Source organism: Pan troglodytes, chromosome 14 (assembly GCF_028858775.2).
Source record: "Pan troglodytes isolate AG18354 chromosome 14, NHGRI_mPanTro3-v2.0_pri, whole genome shotgun sequence".
NCBI classification, from domain to species: domain Eukaryota; kingdom Metazoa; phylum Chordata; class Mammalia; order Primates; family Hominidae; genus Pan; species Pan troglodytes.
Window position 1 is genome coordinate 114,509,203 of NC_072412.2, and position 17,138 is coordinate 114,526,340.

General features: G+C 40.0%; 1 protein-coding gene across 4 annotated transcripts in view; it reads left to right on the plus strand.

Moving 5' to 3' along the window:
• The window catches only part of MYO16 (myosin XVI), a 711,002-nt gene that overhangs the window by 408,016 nt on the left and 285,848 nt on the right, over nucleotides 1–17,138 (plus strand). For all 4 annotated transcript variants that reach the window (XR_008538898.2, XM_054665553.2, XM_054665554.2 and 1 more), the window contains exon 16: nucleotides 5,131–5,278. Coding sequence is in view for 3 of the 4 variants with exons in the window: in XM_054665553.2 (XP_054521528.2) it covers nucleotides 5,131–5,278 (148 nt within the window). In the remaining variant the exon portion in view is untranslated. The remainder of the gene's footprint in view (nucleotides 1–5,130; nucleotides 5,279–17,138) is intronic.

The window sequence follows — 17,138 nt, forward strand, 5'->3', positions numbered from 1 at the left end:
CAAAACTATAAAGTTTTCATTCACTTTAGAGTGTACGCAGTTTTTTATATAGTACACAAAACTGTCTCACCAAACATACGCAGATAAAGTAAAATAATATACTGTCTTCATTCTTATCAAATAATCACTTTACTTTTTTCGATCTTCAAAAATATGTGATAGCAAGATTTTTAATTAGCTCTTTCTTTTTCTAATTTACTCGCAAGTCACCTGTTTTCTGGGAGCAACAAATCAAGTTGTAAAACCATCTTCATACAAGGTAGCTGGGCACATGGAAAAAGGCCTTCTAGATCGAACTGCAGGTTGGCCATCGGTTTGTAAACTCAGGTGAATAGGTGAATGTCACTGATTCTCTTTACCCTGTTATAAAATTAGGGGACCAGACTCCATGGTCTCCTGTGTTCCTTTCAGCTGCTTTTCAGGTAATTGGAAATAAACCACTTTTGAAGTTGACTATTTCTAGTATCATGATGGAGCTATTAATGGTTTAATCGGGCTGCCTCTGCAAAGGAGCCAGTGCTAATAAAGGGTTGCCAAGAACACTGGCCTCGGTGCGTCTTCATGAATCTTATTTGGCTGAGGGGGATTGTGAAAAGAGCATAGGACCAGCCATGTCCCAAATCTCACTTAGCAGCTACATATTCAAAATGGAGTCATTCTGTTTATCCAAGGTAAATCTTAGCTATTGACCAGATAAGTTCTCAGACAAGAAAATGATCTCCTCTTCTGGAATATTCATTATTGAAGAGAATTCTATTCACCAAAAACAGGTTGAAGGACTTTTAGAAGGTCACCAGGAAATACAGTATTTTATGGTCTCATATGGCTACTGTGGGTTAGGGGATGGTTTCTTTTGATGATATTGTTTCCTTTTCTTACACTTTCCTCAAGAGCTTACTTTTCTTTTCTTAAACTTTCCTCAAGAGCTTACTTGTAAAGGACTGGAAGACATAGAGAGTCCATAAGGCCATGCTTTTAACTGCACCCAGAATGTGCAGAGGGCCAAATTCATCACCATCAGCAAGCATTCGGCAAGCTCAAAAGGCAGATATTTGCTTGACTCGAAGCTCTGAGTTCCCTCTGTAGTCCTTACGAGCCACAAGGCCTGGGGTTGAGTCCTGGCTCATTTACTTTGTGCCCGCTGGCCTTGGGCAGCTCACTGGATCTTCCATGCCTCATTTTCTTCTTCTGTCCAAGGGGGATAACCATCACCCCAAACTCTTAGCGTTCCCATGAATATTCAGTATGTTAACATTGCTCTTTAAATCACTCACTGTTTTCTTTTTCTTTCACTTTTATTTCAAGTCTTAGGTTCTCCCTTTCCCAGAAATAAGTGGGAGGAACTCAAAAGGGAGGGATGTCCAGAGTCCCCCTGAGGAATGTCAAGAATACTTGCCTTTTGATGTTTGTGCCCTGAAGGTATCCAAGGGTATTTAAGTTGAAATTGAAATTTACTAACAATAAAAAATATCTTCCAGTAAATATAGCCCGGCTATGTGTTCTATTTAGGAAATTTAAACCTTAAAATTACTGCAAATGAAATGGAAAATATATTAAGGCCTTTGCTTTGTGTTTTTTTCCCCAAATCCTGATGTTAAATAAACTAGAGGCGTAATAACAGATGAATAATCATCTTTGTTACCATCATCAATTAGTCTTAGAATTATATACTTAGCAGGACATTCTTTTAAAAGTTTTGAAATGCTTTAGTTGATCTTATGTGAAGAGCAGCATCCTTTATTGCAAACAGCCTGGGCTTAGGAGACAAGACAGTTGGGCTTAAATGTGAAAAGGCCTGCAACAGAATTTAAATGAGGCAATGTTAGAAGGACACTAGAATAGTGTATGGTACACGGTAGGTGCTTTAAGTGGTAGCACCTTCCTCTTGGAGTCCAGAGGGGCCTTGGGACCCTTGCGTCTTTTCTTCTTCATATTACTGATAGGAAAAATGAAGCCCAGAGGGCTGCAGGGATTGGCAGCATCAGACTCCAGAGTAGGATCCGTCATTTGACTCCTGTGGGAGGCACTTTCACTTAGGTTATACCACCAAAGTGATGACCACCTTGATCATGAATAATGAGATGGAAAGAAATGCATAGTTGTGAAAGAGAAAATATTTGGCTATCCTAATTCGTTGATAGTATGTTTTTGGTGCTTGCTAATTGAAGGCATGACAATACTTTCTGGAAACAGGCCCTAAGTGGTCATGTACCCATAACTAGATGGGTGAGACATGGTGAGAGTGGGTGTTGGAAATTTCTGGAAGTCAATGGGAAGAACAAAGGCAGGAATTTTTCTTTCTTGAAAGAGGGAAGTTTATTTCCACCACTTTTTTTTAATATAATGAACAAAAGCTGTATAGCCCTATGAAATACTTTATTGCATTTTATGTTACATGTAATCTGCAAACATATATATTTTTCAACACCAAAACTTTTTGGAACACATATATGAATATATGGACACTTGTAGAGAATTATAAGCATGTTTCTAGTCAAAAGTATTTCTGACATAAAAGAGCTTTTAAAACATACAAGTCTTGAGAAGTCAGGAGCTCAGTTAGTAGAATGTTTCTTTTTATGTATGAACACTTACATGAATGCGTCCTGAAACCTTTTTAACTTAGAAGCCCATCATACTCCTTCCATTTTTACCGTTTCATTTCAGACACAACAAAAAGATCTGCATTTCTCCATTTGAAAGAATATTAGAGTTTCATGGCAATTTGAATTTTGGGCTGTCTTGTGTTTGCTTCCATCTAAAAGCTCACTCAAGATGTATACATATTTTGAAACCCTGCTGATCAGAATTCCGCTAATCCACAGCAATTTTATTCACTGCTGGAGATGAGCTAACCAGGTTGATTAATAATTACACTGTTTTTGAATTTAGATGAAATGTATTGAAGTGACTCCATGATGTGGAATTTGATTAGTTTTGAATACTGCTTCAATCAGGGCTTGCATATTGGCTGGGATAGATGGGGGTTAGCCAACCATTTCTCCAAGAACAAGATGACTATTCATTCTCCCTTCTCATCTGATATTTCATGCCTAAAGGCTAGAAAAAATGGAAGATAATTTCATTTAAAATGTCTTTAGGTTTTTAAAAAATATCCTCTTAAGTAGTAAATTAATTCAAGATGAATATTATTAATATTAAACAGAAAAATGTTTTCAGCAAAGAATTTAAGGGGGAAAAAAGAAAAAAATATTTAAAACTTAACTTGAAATTGCCACCTAATTGATTCTCACAGAGACCTGTGCACACACATTCAAGCACACATGCTCATCCACTGAGGTTCACTGCTAATTCAGGGCTCCACACCACCCCCATTCTAATTTTACCATCACCTTTGGGCTTTACTGTCACCAATGAAAGGAGTATTTTGAAAGACCTTTTCTTTATGCACTCCTGGCAACTTTTCCCAAAGTTGTCTCTTTAGACAACTTTTCTTACTAAGGGATATTAATTTTGAAATTTTTAAAAACTGTGATATCTGATTAGCTAAATTGACCACTTACTAAATGCATTGGAAGGCATTGTAAATAGTGGTTCTAGTTGTTAGAACAGATTTGCTGTAGACAATTAAATTGGGAGACATCACATTTTTGCTTTTAGTGCTGGACTTTAGAATAATTCTTAGCAAATTCATTACATGAGTTTTTTTAAAGTTCAAATGTATGAGATAATTATAACCATTTATTTGCCTTTCTAAGAACTGCCATTCTTAACACCCCTCACCCAAATAATATTGATAATGGATTCTTACTTCAAAGAGGAAAACTGTAATAATTCACATTTGCATTTAAAATTGAAACGCAGGTCTGGCGTGGTGGCTCACCCCTGTAATCCTGGCACTTTGGGAGGCCGAGGTGGGCAGATCACTTGAGGTTAGGAGTTCAATACCAGCCTGGCCAATATGGCAAAAGCCTGTCTCTACTAAAAATACAAAAATTAGCCGGTGTGGTGACACACACCTGTGGTCCCAGCTACTCAGGAGGCTGAGGCAGGACAATCACTTGAACCGGAGAGGCAGAGGTTACAGTGAGCCAAGATCGTGCCACTGCACTCCAGCCTGGGCAATAGAGTGAGACTGTGTCTCAAAAAATAAATAAATAAATAAATAAATAAATAAAAATATAATTGAAATACATAATCTGATTATTCATAATGATAAAAATAAACCTATATTAATATTTTAAATGCTCCAGAAACAATGAAATTTTCAGCATGCCGAACATACAGTCATAATTTTGACCAACGCTAACTTCTGAATTGCTGATCTTCATATGTAAAGCAAAATTGAGGCTGTGATTACCATATTGCATCTTTTTGGCATTGTTAATCAACTACTATCAAATAAATTTCAACACCTTGTATTTATGCATTGGGTTGTATTTTATTTTATTTTGTAAAGTTTTGAAAACAGAGGACTAAATAAACATCAGCTAGTAGTCCTATTACCGCACATGTGTGGTGAGAATAAAAGGAGAAGATGACTACACACTGTTCACACTGGACATGTGTTACTTAATAGACACCTCATCTACCTCATCCTCAAATACATTATGTGTATTAAACTATATCTGTGTGAATTCAAATTGCATTTTCCTTTGCTGCAGTGGGTTTCCTCCAGTGTTTCTGGCAGTGTGGGACCATGGTCTGTCTCCCTGGGCCTTCATAGTGCAGCCATATATGATTCTGATCTAGTTGCTGGGAATGCTTATCAGTGCCTTTAGTGGGGCACTTTTTGAACAGTGTAAGTTAATATCCATCATACCAACATGGCTGGGACTCTCAAACAGTGGGATATTAATGAGGAAAATTCCAAAGCTTATTTCAAAGCCTTTGTTACAGACAAGAGCAAATCTTGTTTCAAATTACATTTGTGCACCAAGTTCTTTGTTGGATATGGGACAAGGAAGGATGTCCCCTTAAACCATGTCTTTTCAGCATCGTATTGAAAGTCCTAGCTAATGCAAAAAGACAATAAAATAAAATGTAAATAGATGGGAAAGAGAGAACTCAACAGTCCTTGTATCTCTTGTAATTAATTAATATGTGTTAATTTATGGAAATGAAATGAATACTGCCATTTAACAGAATCACTTTTCTTTTCCCAACCAGCCAGAATTTATACATATTTGCTAGAGAAATCCAGACTTGTTTCACAACCTCTTGGCCAGAGCAATTTTCTCATTTTCTACTTGTTGATGGATGGGTTATCTGCTGAAGAAAAATATGGACTTCATCTTAATAATTTATGTGCACACCGGTGAGTGACTAAGTATTTTGTATCTAAAAGCTCTGCCTTCAAATTGTGATTGCAATTTGGTAGTCTTAAATTATCTTCTTACTTTTCAGAGACAAAATGGTGAGTAAAAGATAACTGTTGGATACTGTTAGGTTGAAACCATCCACATAACAAGGTTCCAACTGTTTCTTGAATGGGTGAAGTTGTATGTGTGTGAACAAACTTATATTTTACTAGTTTTCAGATCAGAAAAAAACTTGTGCATATATAAACTCCTATACTCCTTGTAAGTATTTTGGCTATAACATTAGTTATGCACTCCTAATCCATGGCCCTGTTTTGAGATAATGGGCAATGTTATTTGAGTAAGTATGATTATTCATTGGTGTTGGATGAAGGTCCATCATGGATTAAGATGCACAGCACACATAACCTCAGGGGCTGATTTCCTTTAATGGAGGCAGAAAGCACTTGTGTTAAAATTAGGATGCCTTGGTCATAGGAGAATGATGGGAGTGACAGGCTGTATAGACAGTGAGTGAAGAATGTATTCTCAATGTTTGCACTTCTGCTAACTGCCTGGTTTAGTGTGTCTCTGCCACAGGGATGGGTCCAGATTTGCATTAGGATGAGAACAAGAAACAATATGGGAAATGAATCCTGTTCTGAAGAGAAGTTGGTGGGAAAAGAGCACAAGAGAGAATTGGATTCTGATCCAAACTCAATTCAGTGGCGGGGTGGGGGGGGGTGGTGGGAACTAGACTCTGAGGACATGTGGATTGACTTCAGATACCTGCTGATACCTGATTTATGGCTTATTGGGTGTTTATTATTAGATCTAGGGGAACGGTGTGAGTTTGCACAATTTTAGGAGAACTTTTGTGAGAAAAAGGATGCTATAGGAGAAAACACACACACACACACAGAGAGAGAAGGGTTGCTTCACTCACCTTCATGTAGTCAAGACAGTGGTTAAGGTCAAGTGCTTATTGAGAGAACAAATTGGCGGGGGGCAACTTCCCCAGCAAGCCCTCCTCTTGAGTACACACATAGGCTGCTTTAAGCCTGCAAAAAAATATCTCCAGTTCTCTCTGCTTTGCTGTGCTATTTCCCCATCTGAAGCCATTATATTCTGGTTGGGGAGATATTAATAAACAGGTTGGTAATAGTTGAGGTGATATGATGAAAAATAAATGAGGGTTGGGGAACAGAGGAGCAGGTGGGTGTCCTGCTTTTAGATACGTTAATCGAGAGCCTCCTACCAGGTAGTACCTGTGGTAGAGACACCAGAGAGGGCCGTTCACAGATCTGATGTGGTGTCCAAGGGAGATGGAAGTGTACAAGGGGCCTGAGGAAACATACTCAATGTTTGAGGGACAACATGAAGGCCAGGAGCTCAGATTAGAGTTGTATGGGAAAGAGGGAGGGTAATAGAGACAACATGAAAAGAACAGCCATGGTCAGAAATTTAGATTTCCTTCAGAGTTGTCTGGAAGTGATTGGGGGTTTTGAGTATGCAAGAGAATTGGTTTTCACTTTGAAGGTGATTTGCATCTGTGGAGATGTCCCTATGGTATTCCCAGCTGGAACCAGAGAGCTAAATTCCTGGTATGGTAGTGGGGAGGTGGTGTTAGCACTCATGGTAATGGTGGTGCAGGCGATGAGGAATGGGAAAACATGGGTTATGCTCTGAAGGTAGGAAGGTCGGGATTGAAGGATGCACTGAACAAGGGATATGAGGTAAAGAGATCAAGAATGATTCCTGTGGCTGTGGCCTGAGCAACACATGGTGTTATTGTGCCATTTACCTCGTGACAAGGCTAGGAGGGAACCAGGGTGCTGGGGAGGAGAAGAGTGGCCAGAGAACCAGTCCTGCTGGTTTTAAGACAGCAAGGTGGAGATGCAGGAGTGTCAGCAGGGTACTGGAGAGAGGAGGGACTTTCCAGTGTGATGGAGCCAATGTGAGGCTGAACTCCTAGAACTGCTTGGAGAAATTACAGGACAACCTCTGTCCCGCCACTGCTGTGAGGGGTGAGTGATGGTGCAGGTGGGCTCAGAGGAAGAGAATGAATTGGCCTAATTTACAATCACATTACTAATTACTATCATTAAATTTCAGTGAAGACATCCAGGGCTATGGATATGGTTTGTCATGTTGTGTAGGTAGAAAGTAGTCAGGAAGTGTAAAAGGCCTTATCAAAATTGTGTTTTATTTACAAAGAAAGACTGTTTTAGGGTTTTCTGTTCCCAAAATACAATAGAAGTTTAGAAGAAAATGCTAATATTAAAGTATGGTAACCCAGGCAAAAGTGATAGAAATATAAAAATTCCAAGCTTCTAGGACATTAGAAATATTTTAAATCAAATCCCTTTATATTATAAAGGAGGAAATCAAAGCCAGAGACAAGAAGAAGCTTGTACTCAAGTGAATACCTTTTATGCAACAGCAGTATTGACAAAACCCACCACCTGAGATTAACTTTGTGATTTTCTACCTTGAACATCGCTAATTGAACATGTTGACCCTGGGGGGAAGCACCTAACTGGATTCTGGGGATTGCATGTTGAGAGATAGCCTGTGAGGAAGAGAAGAGTTTTGGGTTTCTCTGCTCCCAATCCTTCTAACGAGCAACAGCTCAAAGCCTCAAGCAGATACGTAGCTTAGAGTGCATCTGTGTCTATGTGTGTGTCTGTGTGTGTGCACGTGGGTATGTGCTTGGCATTGCAGACGTATGGCCACTGATGAAGAAAAAGGAATAATGTAACCTATAATTTAAATAAACAATTTAACTTCTTGATCTGTGGTTTGGATGAGTCTGTTGAAGTGTGTGAGTGTGTGGGAGAAAACAAGGATTTCTGTATTGAGCTTCAATTCTGACATTCATTTCAATTTGCAAAAAAGAGTTTGGAGTCACTTAGGCTATTTAGAAAGTCAAACAGTCAGGGGTGACTTTATGAGGAGTTCCAACAGGAAAGAACTTAGGAAGATCGTGAATAATTCAATTCTCTTGGACAAAGCAGTTATTTTATTAAAATGTATCATAAATATCTAATGGGTGCAAAACAATATTTTCCATGAAAATATTCACCACCCACCACCCTCCAGATTCATGAATACATCAGTTGGAGCATTTGTACAATGACAATTTCACAGGAAAACTTTAACGGTAAAGCAAGCTGTTTTTCAAGTTATAACATAGTATGTATACAGTATTTTTTGTTGTTTATGTTATACAGGTCTTCTGACATTTATAATGTTGGTGGATCTTCTCACTTTTGCAATGTCGGTTGGGTTTGAGAAGTTCATATTTGTTTAATGTTTAAATTTAGGTTGGTATCTAATCTTTATTTGGTAATTATGAGTATTAAGTTCCATAGTTTTGGAAACTGTTTGGCTTGTTCACAATTAGAAATGTAAACCTGAATTTGCGAGCTTTCTAACCTTTCACAAACTGATGGTCTTCTGAATCCCTTCCTTAAAATTGGTACTCATAGGTAAAGGATATTGCTATTTGTAAAATGCTCAATACCATATGTTAAAGCAAACTAAATATGGCTGGAGGAGGACTCCGTGCTTCTGTATTTGAGTCCTTGTGGACGAACTATAACCTAGCTTAATAGGCAGACAAGATTGAAAACCCAACTTAGGTGTATGTGCCTGTAACAATAGCTGAGTCTTGGCCAATCCCAGCGGCCATACTTCAACCACTGATAGACTGCTGAGTGTTCAGTTGTTCAAATAAAGCAAACACCAACCTGTAACCAATCCAGCTGTTTCTATACCTCACTGCCGATTTCTTTACGGCACTTCCCTTTTTTTGTCTATAAATTTGTTCTGACCACGAGGCATCCCTGGAGTCTCTCTGAATCTGCTGTGATTCTGGGGGCTGCCTGATTCTACATATATGTAGTATATCTACTATTATTAAGTAGATAATTATATCTACTATTGTTAATAATTAGTGTATTTACTATTGTTAATATATGTATTATATATACTATATTATATGTAGTATATCTACTATTATTAAGAATGGCATTATTATTGTCACATCTTCTTGTCTGATTTTTTTCAAAATAATATTGCTATTCCTATGATGTAGAATAAACCAGCCTACATGTGACCACATGAACACAGCATCTCTTTGCTCACTCACTTATTCCACAGTGTAGCTTTTAGTGGAATTTGGATGAAGTACACTAAGTCCTAAAGCAAACACTACAAAAATTACAAGCCTTCTTCCTTCAAATTCATTCTCTCTCTTCTTCCTTCATAGCAACTCACTAGATACATGAATCAAAATAAAATATACATGCATCAGTAACTGTGAGCTAAAGGCATATTCAATACTTATCATATCTTATGTGATTAGACCTCCAGAGAGAAGAAAACATTGCTGTAATTCCCTTTTTTTTCTTTTATTTGCTCTGTCGCCCAGGCTGGAGTGCAGTGGTGCTATCTTGGCTCACTGCAACCTCTGCCTCCCTGGCTCAAGCGATTCTCCTGTCTCAGCCTCCTGAATAGCTGGGATTACAGGTACACGACACCCCATCTGGCTGATTTTTGTATTTTTAGTAGGGACAGGGTTTCACCATGTTGGCCAGGCTGGTCTTGAACTCCTGACCTCAAGTGATCCACCTGCTTCAGCCTCCCAAAGTGCTGGGATCACAAGCATGAACCACTGCGCCCGACCTGTAATTCAGTTTTATCATTAAAGCTACAAAAGTGCTCTTTAGCTTTGACTCTGTTTTTAGAACTAAAAATGTTGAAAGTATCACATGAAAATTTATGGAGGTTTATTTCAGCATAAAATGAATGTAAAACTACTTTCCTGTTTGTAACATAGGAATGATATCTAGAAACAGCAGATAGGACGTGTGCCTAACTTTAGAATATAAGTGATACAGATATAGACATCACCTCCTAAGGCTTAGCTGCATGAAAACAGTATTTATAACACTTTGCATAAGCATCTTCCTCCACAGATTATTAAAACAACAAGAAAAAACCTCTGTAGGTTTCTATATTTTGAGCTGTGGCAGTAAGACTGCACGGATCTGGAATTCCACAAGATGGCGAGCTCTCCATAAAGTCAGACGAGAAAAACAAAACAAAACAAAAATCCAAACCAAGAAATTAAAATAAAAACAGAAAAATGAAGAAACACAAACACAAATGCTTGTTACCAAAAGTTTCTTTTTCACTTATGGTTCTTCCTATATTGACTGCTTCCCCCTAACCCCCTCACCACCAGCTGTTTGTTTTACAAGGGCTATTTCAATTTTTCTTACCCTTTGTATATTATACAAACGTTACATTTGGGGAACGAATGTAATTTCTGCTTTTGGGAATTGAGATTTAATGAAAGCCAGAAATAGTCATTCATTGTTTATCTTCAGCATACTTTAAATAGCTTAGATGGGTTTAGTCCCAGAAAAGCTAGGTTCCTAAATCCAAAAAGTTATTCTGAATCTCTTTTTGTATTGATTAATGGTGGAAATGATTGTGGTGCTGCAGGATAACATTTGTGAGTAAAGCTCAAATTTTGAATGCTAAGTTGAAAACAAGCAGTGTTTGACTCAGAGCATGTGACCTATTTCTAACCCATGTGGCCATGAAAGGAAAAGCTGAGTCACCGCACGCTTGAACTTGTGATCCTGCTGGGAGCCGTACCTGTCACGGGGAAGCCACGGCAAGCAGCTCCCGTGAAGGTTTGGTTTCTGCTAAGGGCTTATTATGAACAGTGAACCTAATCTGAGAGTGTCACATAATGTTTAAAAAGAGGTAAGGGAAAACTTAAATACTATTTGGAGGTGAGTCTTCATAATTATGTGCTATAATAAGCTATTTACTTAGTAAGTAGCTTGAAGGTGCTCCCAAGACAAAAGTTCAAGACAGGAGGTGCTTTCACCGGATTCTCACAGACTCCATTATTAATAACCTAAGTGACAGTCACAGTCATGATCAGCACAGTTCATGGGGCACTTCCCATGTGCCAGGCACTCTCTGAAGTGTTTGTTCACTCACTGAATCCTCACCCGCAGCTAAGCAGAGGGTGCAAGGCCGTGTCTGTATTGTATAGTGAGATGTCACCCAGTAGCCAAGATCTGAATCCAGGCCCTGCTGAATTTATGCCTAAATTGTCTCCACAACAATGCTGCCTACAAAATGGCAATACCGTCTTTATCTCCTCGTGTCACTGAGATTTTAAGGGAAATGAAAGAGAAAGCACAAAGTCAAAGTCTGCATGTCTGTCTTTATTTTGCATTGCTTAAGCAAAACTAACTTACGACGTTCTAGGGATTGCCACCTCTAATGACTATAAAAACAAACTACGCTAGGTCTTTATTTTAATCTAGAAGATCATAAAAATTTTAGAACTAAAAGAGCTTTTGTTACCCTAGGTGGACAGTGTAGCCATTATATGAGTGGTTAGACTACCTATGTAAGTTAGCAAGGACATTTCACTTTGAAATGAGAATGAGAGGAATTGGGTCAGTGGCTTCCGTCCTGCCTTCTGTTCTTGATGTTATATATAATAAATCAGAAGCCAGATATGTCACTTGTTCAAGGATATTTAGCTGGAATATTTGGTAAATGACACAGGTGGATTTCAAACTAAGGTACGTTTGGTTTCAAATTTCTGTTCATTGGAACTTTTTGATTGGTAGTGTTAGATTCCCAACTCTAACACATTTAAAGAAAAAAGAAAAAGGGGGAGTGTTGAGATGATGGCATAGCTGAAGAGAGCGGAGGTTATGTTTGCCACAGGGATGTGAGATGCAGGAACTCAAATGCGGCTTCTCTCTGTCACACTCATGCACATGGCACATGCACGCACGCACACACACACACATCAGTTTTACTTTGTATGTGTTTTCTAACACAGAAGAGAACGTGACCACGTGCTGCCCTAGGCCCCCTAACTTAAGAGCAACTCGTCTCTCTGCCAAAAGGCCGTCTTGGTGGCTCAGCCCAGGTCTTAGGCCCATCCCGGGCCCCTAAGTTAAGGACAGAAGGAAGAAATACATTTGGCTCCTGCGTAGGGATGGGAGCTATTTAACAGGAGGAAGGGGAAGGGAGAGCTGAGCACTAATGAGCAAGGAGCAACATGAGGCCCTGTGCTTTCCCCTGCATGGCACTCCAACTACCTGAAAGACTCCCAGCCCGGCAGGTGAAGGTCAGAATGCAAGTGTCAGTAAGTCTGGGTACCAGTTATTCAGCACTCTCTATTAGTAACTCTGGCCAAACTTATCACCTTGATTTCCAGCTACTCATACAGGACCATCAATAGTGTAGATCTATTGCATGAAGCCTATAGATGAATATTGCAATGTATTTCCACATGACTTTGATTCGTATGGATGTTTTCAAAAAATATTGTATGAGGTTAAGACAGCAGCATGATCTGCCTAAGCCACAATGTCATTAAATAGTTAGCATAAGAGAATTTTGGCCAGAGGCCCTATATTTGTGGTCTGAATATATCTCAAAAATTCAGACTTCTACATTACTTTTAAATGGTCAAATTTATTATGTGATGACACATTGTTTTGGCTGCTGTTGTTGGTTTTGTTGTCACCCTTGTGATACTTCTGAAGCTAATAACAGCTGTCATTGAGCACTTCTCATAGATTTTCTCTTTGTCTACTCATGATAATTGTGGAAGATTATAATTGATTTCCCCGTGTTGCAGACGAAGTGACTGAGAACCATGGTCGCTTTGTTAACTAACCAGCATGGGGCAGAGTTGATGTTTGAACTTCAACCTGTTCGATTCTCAATTATTTTTGTGAATGGTTTTCAAATGATTCCATATAGTAAAGGAATTTGCATCACAGATAAATTTAACTGCCTCTGCTTCAGCAAGAGAACTATTTGCTAAAATCAGCATCTTAACCCTTCTCCTTTCTTTTTCATATTTTGGATGATAGTAGCATAATTATGATTTTTATTATGAAAATAGACCATCATTAAGCCAAATATAAATGTACCAAATACAACGTCATTAAGATGGTGTATTCACATAATAAACACATAAATAAACATGTGCACACAACTGCACATGCATATAAAATTGCGCAAGAAACTACCTTCACTAAAATTTTGAGTGTCAGGCACAACACTCAGTAATTAATTCTCACTTAATTCTTCTAATAACTCTATGAGACTGTTACTAATATTGTCCCTATTTGATGAATGAGGACACTGAGTCCTAGAGGTTAAGTAGCAGCCTGCTCAAGGTCAGGCAAGGCAGGAGGCCAGAGATGGTGCCCAGTGGCCCATCTCTCAGCAGAGAGGGAGGGCCTATCTCCAGCAGTCCTGGCCACTGACTGCTGATGCTGTTTGTCCTTGAGGAGTTGACGGCCAGCTGTGTTGTTTAGAAACTTGGTCGGATGCTGTGGCTCACGCCTGTAATCGCAGCACTTTGGGAGGCCGAGGCGGGCAGATCACCAGAGGTCCGGAGTTCGAGACCAACCTGGCCAACATGGTGAAACCCCATCTCTACTAAAAATACAAAAATTAGCCGGACTTGGAGGCAGGTGCCTGTAGTCCCAGCTACTTGGGAGGCTGAGGCAAGAGAATCACGGGAACCTGGGAGGAGGTGGGGGTTGCAGTGAGCCAAGATCACACCACTGCACTCCAGCCTGGGCAACAAGAGCGAGACTCCGTCTCAGAAAACAGAACAACAACAACAAAAAAAACTTACACTCAAATTTATACTCTCTGTTTTGGCATAAAAACCTAAGGCCAATGTCCAGATAGTCACAATTTGGGGAAAACAGCTGGAAATAGACTTTTTCTCCAGATACTCAGGCTCTTTTCAGAGTTTTGTTTCTGGCCCTTGTACTTCCTATTTGAGCGAGGCCGTCTTCCCAGTCATGTGTATAAAAAGAGGTGCCGCGAGCATTGTGGCTATCATGTCTTTTTCTCCTGAGGCAGGGCAGGTGCTGGCATATTGCCATGCGGTCCCATGGCCCTGGCTGGGCCCCTCCTGCCCCACCTTCCCTCACTGCACAGCATCTTACCTTGGTGCCTCTTCAATCTCACCCTTTAATCTCAGGTCAGATTAACATATTTTGAATTTCAATTTAACTATAAAACCTCCTAACTCAAAAATCTTTAATAAATATTGCTTTTCTGTCACATCCAATGCAGTCTGCTTGATGACGCAAGGCGACAGAGATGGCTGGGCCTTGGGGAATTTGGTGTGAGCGATTGTCGTTAACCCGTTCTTTGACATCTTCTCCATTCCTTGTCTCAGCACTTCCTTTAGGGGTGGAGTTGGTTATCAGTGAGGTGACACAGTTCTTGGCTGAGTAAAGATGTTTGCTTGATGCTAGATGTGCAAGCAGTGTATTTACCTTCAGGGTATAAAAGAGAAAGTCCTTCTTGTGTTGGGAGAGAGTCAAACACTCCAGCCTCACTTCTGCCGTCAGTCAATTAAATGTCACAAACATTCTCAGGGTTGTTATGAGTAAATAAAATTATGAATTTAAGGCATGTTGGTCTACGTCCTTGATTGCTTACTTTTAATTTCAAATTCCCAAAATTTCTGAAAACCAAACATTCACGTGTGACTCATGTTCTCATAAAAAACATGACCCAACCTGAACTTACTTAGCAACAAAATCTGAACTTGATTGATGTAAGTGTATTTATAATTCTTACATATTTCTCTGACTGTGAATATTCATCTGGGGTTCTCCCCAAATTAAAATATTTGACTGGGGACACTGCTTCAAACCTACCAAGGATATAAACACTACATTCACTTTTTTAAAATCTGGATTTCAGAACATATTTGTCTTCAGAAGTTTAGGAGAAGGGGCTGTAAACTGTGTAATCCAGCTTGTTGAGGACTGAAAACATGGCAGTCATTATGTTTCTCACCAAGTTAAGGACTTACCTTACCTTGAAGGACCACGAGGCAGATGTTTGCTAAAAATGGTTGATAAACCTGCTTCTGTGTCTGGACAAGGAGGCTCTGAATTCGCTTCCAAAATAGACCTCTGCCTCTTGTTCCACTCGTTTTTTTCTCTTTCTCCTTCTTTCTCTTTCTCTTTCTCCTTCCTTCCTTCCCTCCCTTCTTTTTCTTTCTTTTTTTCTTTCTTTCTCTTTCTCTCTTTCTTTCCTTCTCTCTTTCCTTCCTTCCTTCCTCCCCCCCCTCCCTTCCTTCTCTCTCTCTTTCTTTCTTTCCCTGTCATCTCTTTCTGTCTCTGTCTCTCTTTTTTTTTAAAAAAGAAAAACAGAGTTTCACTATTGTCACCCAGGCTGGAATGCAATGGTGCCATCTCAGCTCACTGCAATCTCCGCCTCTCAGGTTCAAGCGATTCTCCAGCCTTGGCCTCCCGAGTAGCTGGGATTACAGGTGCCTGCCACCATGCCCGGCTAATTTTTGTATTTTTAGTAGAGACGGGGTTTCACCATGTTGGCCAGGCTGGTCTCAAACTCCTTACCTCCGGTGATCTGCCCACCTTGGCCTCCCAAAGTTCTGAGATTACAGGCGTGAGCCACTATGCCCAGCCATCTGTCTCTGTCTCTTTAACATTGTTTATTCCTTATAAATAAAAGATATTTATTTTTGTATCTTAAATAATGAACCATATGGAGATGTGAAAGAGGCTCAGATTTTAGAGGACACTTGCTTGACTTTGCCAGTGATTGTGATGTGGCTGGTCACTGGAGGTGTGGCCCTCATAGACCAATGCAGTTTGCAGAGCATGGCCCAAATGTCTGCTTGGAGACCCCACTGCCATTTGAGAGGGACACCTGCACAGTTCCACATGTGTGTGTGAACCTGTCTCCTTCTTTCCAAAACCTGCCCATGTGGCTGTAGCAAACAGCATCACACACTGGACCAAGCCCGTCTGCCTCACCAGTGTAGTCACTGTTCAGCTGATGTAGTCGGTGTTTCTTTTTCTCTCAACCTCTCCTGCCAGTCTCTTCCCACCTGGTAGGACATCCTGCCGCTTGTACCGGGCAACCCCAAGCCGCCTTGTCCACCGGGCCTTCCTCTGGGTCTGGAGTGACCACCTCTTTCTGACAGACCTGCTGGGTGGGTTGGCCTGAGCTCCTAGGAACCTGGGTGGATCATGGTCCACGTCCCAGTCCAAATCTACTCCAGCCTGGCCTTGTCCCCTTGCTGACACAGTGACCATTGGTGACCATTCTTACACATGATACATAAAATGCTCTCTTATCAGTGTGTTCCATATGCACTCCCCATCTTTGAAGTTTCCTTTGTAGCGTGCAGGACATATAGTATACATGTGGCACAGTTGAAGATAAAATGCTTTTCTTTGTCCTATTGATATAGGACATTGCAAAAATCAATTGATATACATCAATAGCTGTTAGCAAAATCATAGCTTTTAGGTGTGTAGGCCTATAAAATCGAATCTTCCATGACTGCAGCCATTTAGAGAGATTATATCCTCAATACAGGGTGACTGACTGTCTTTTGCAATTTGTGAGTATTCATCGATAACTATGCTTGAACTGTTAAAAGCAGCAGGCTTATTAGTTGAAGGCACAGAGTTTACTTAATTCAGGATCTACATCTCCCTGGCTGGGGGATTTGGGAAAATCATGCAACCTCTCTGTGCTTCCTTTTGCTCATCTGTAGGCCAGGAGTAGCCTCAGAGTATGGTTGTGAGTGACGGAGTGAGTGCAGTGGAAGCGTTGGCTAGTATCGTCACTATTAGTGTAGAAGGCTCCTTCCCATTGGAGTCATGTGAGAATAACTGAAATAATAATTGTTATGCAAAAGTTATGATTTGGAGTTAGAGGTTTAAAATACGTGGAATAAGTGGGGTCTGATCTTGCTCCTAGCGTACGTCTCTGCCTCTGTGCAGCTCTGTCCAGAGCTGTGTCCAC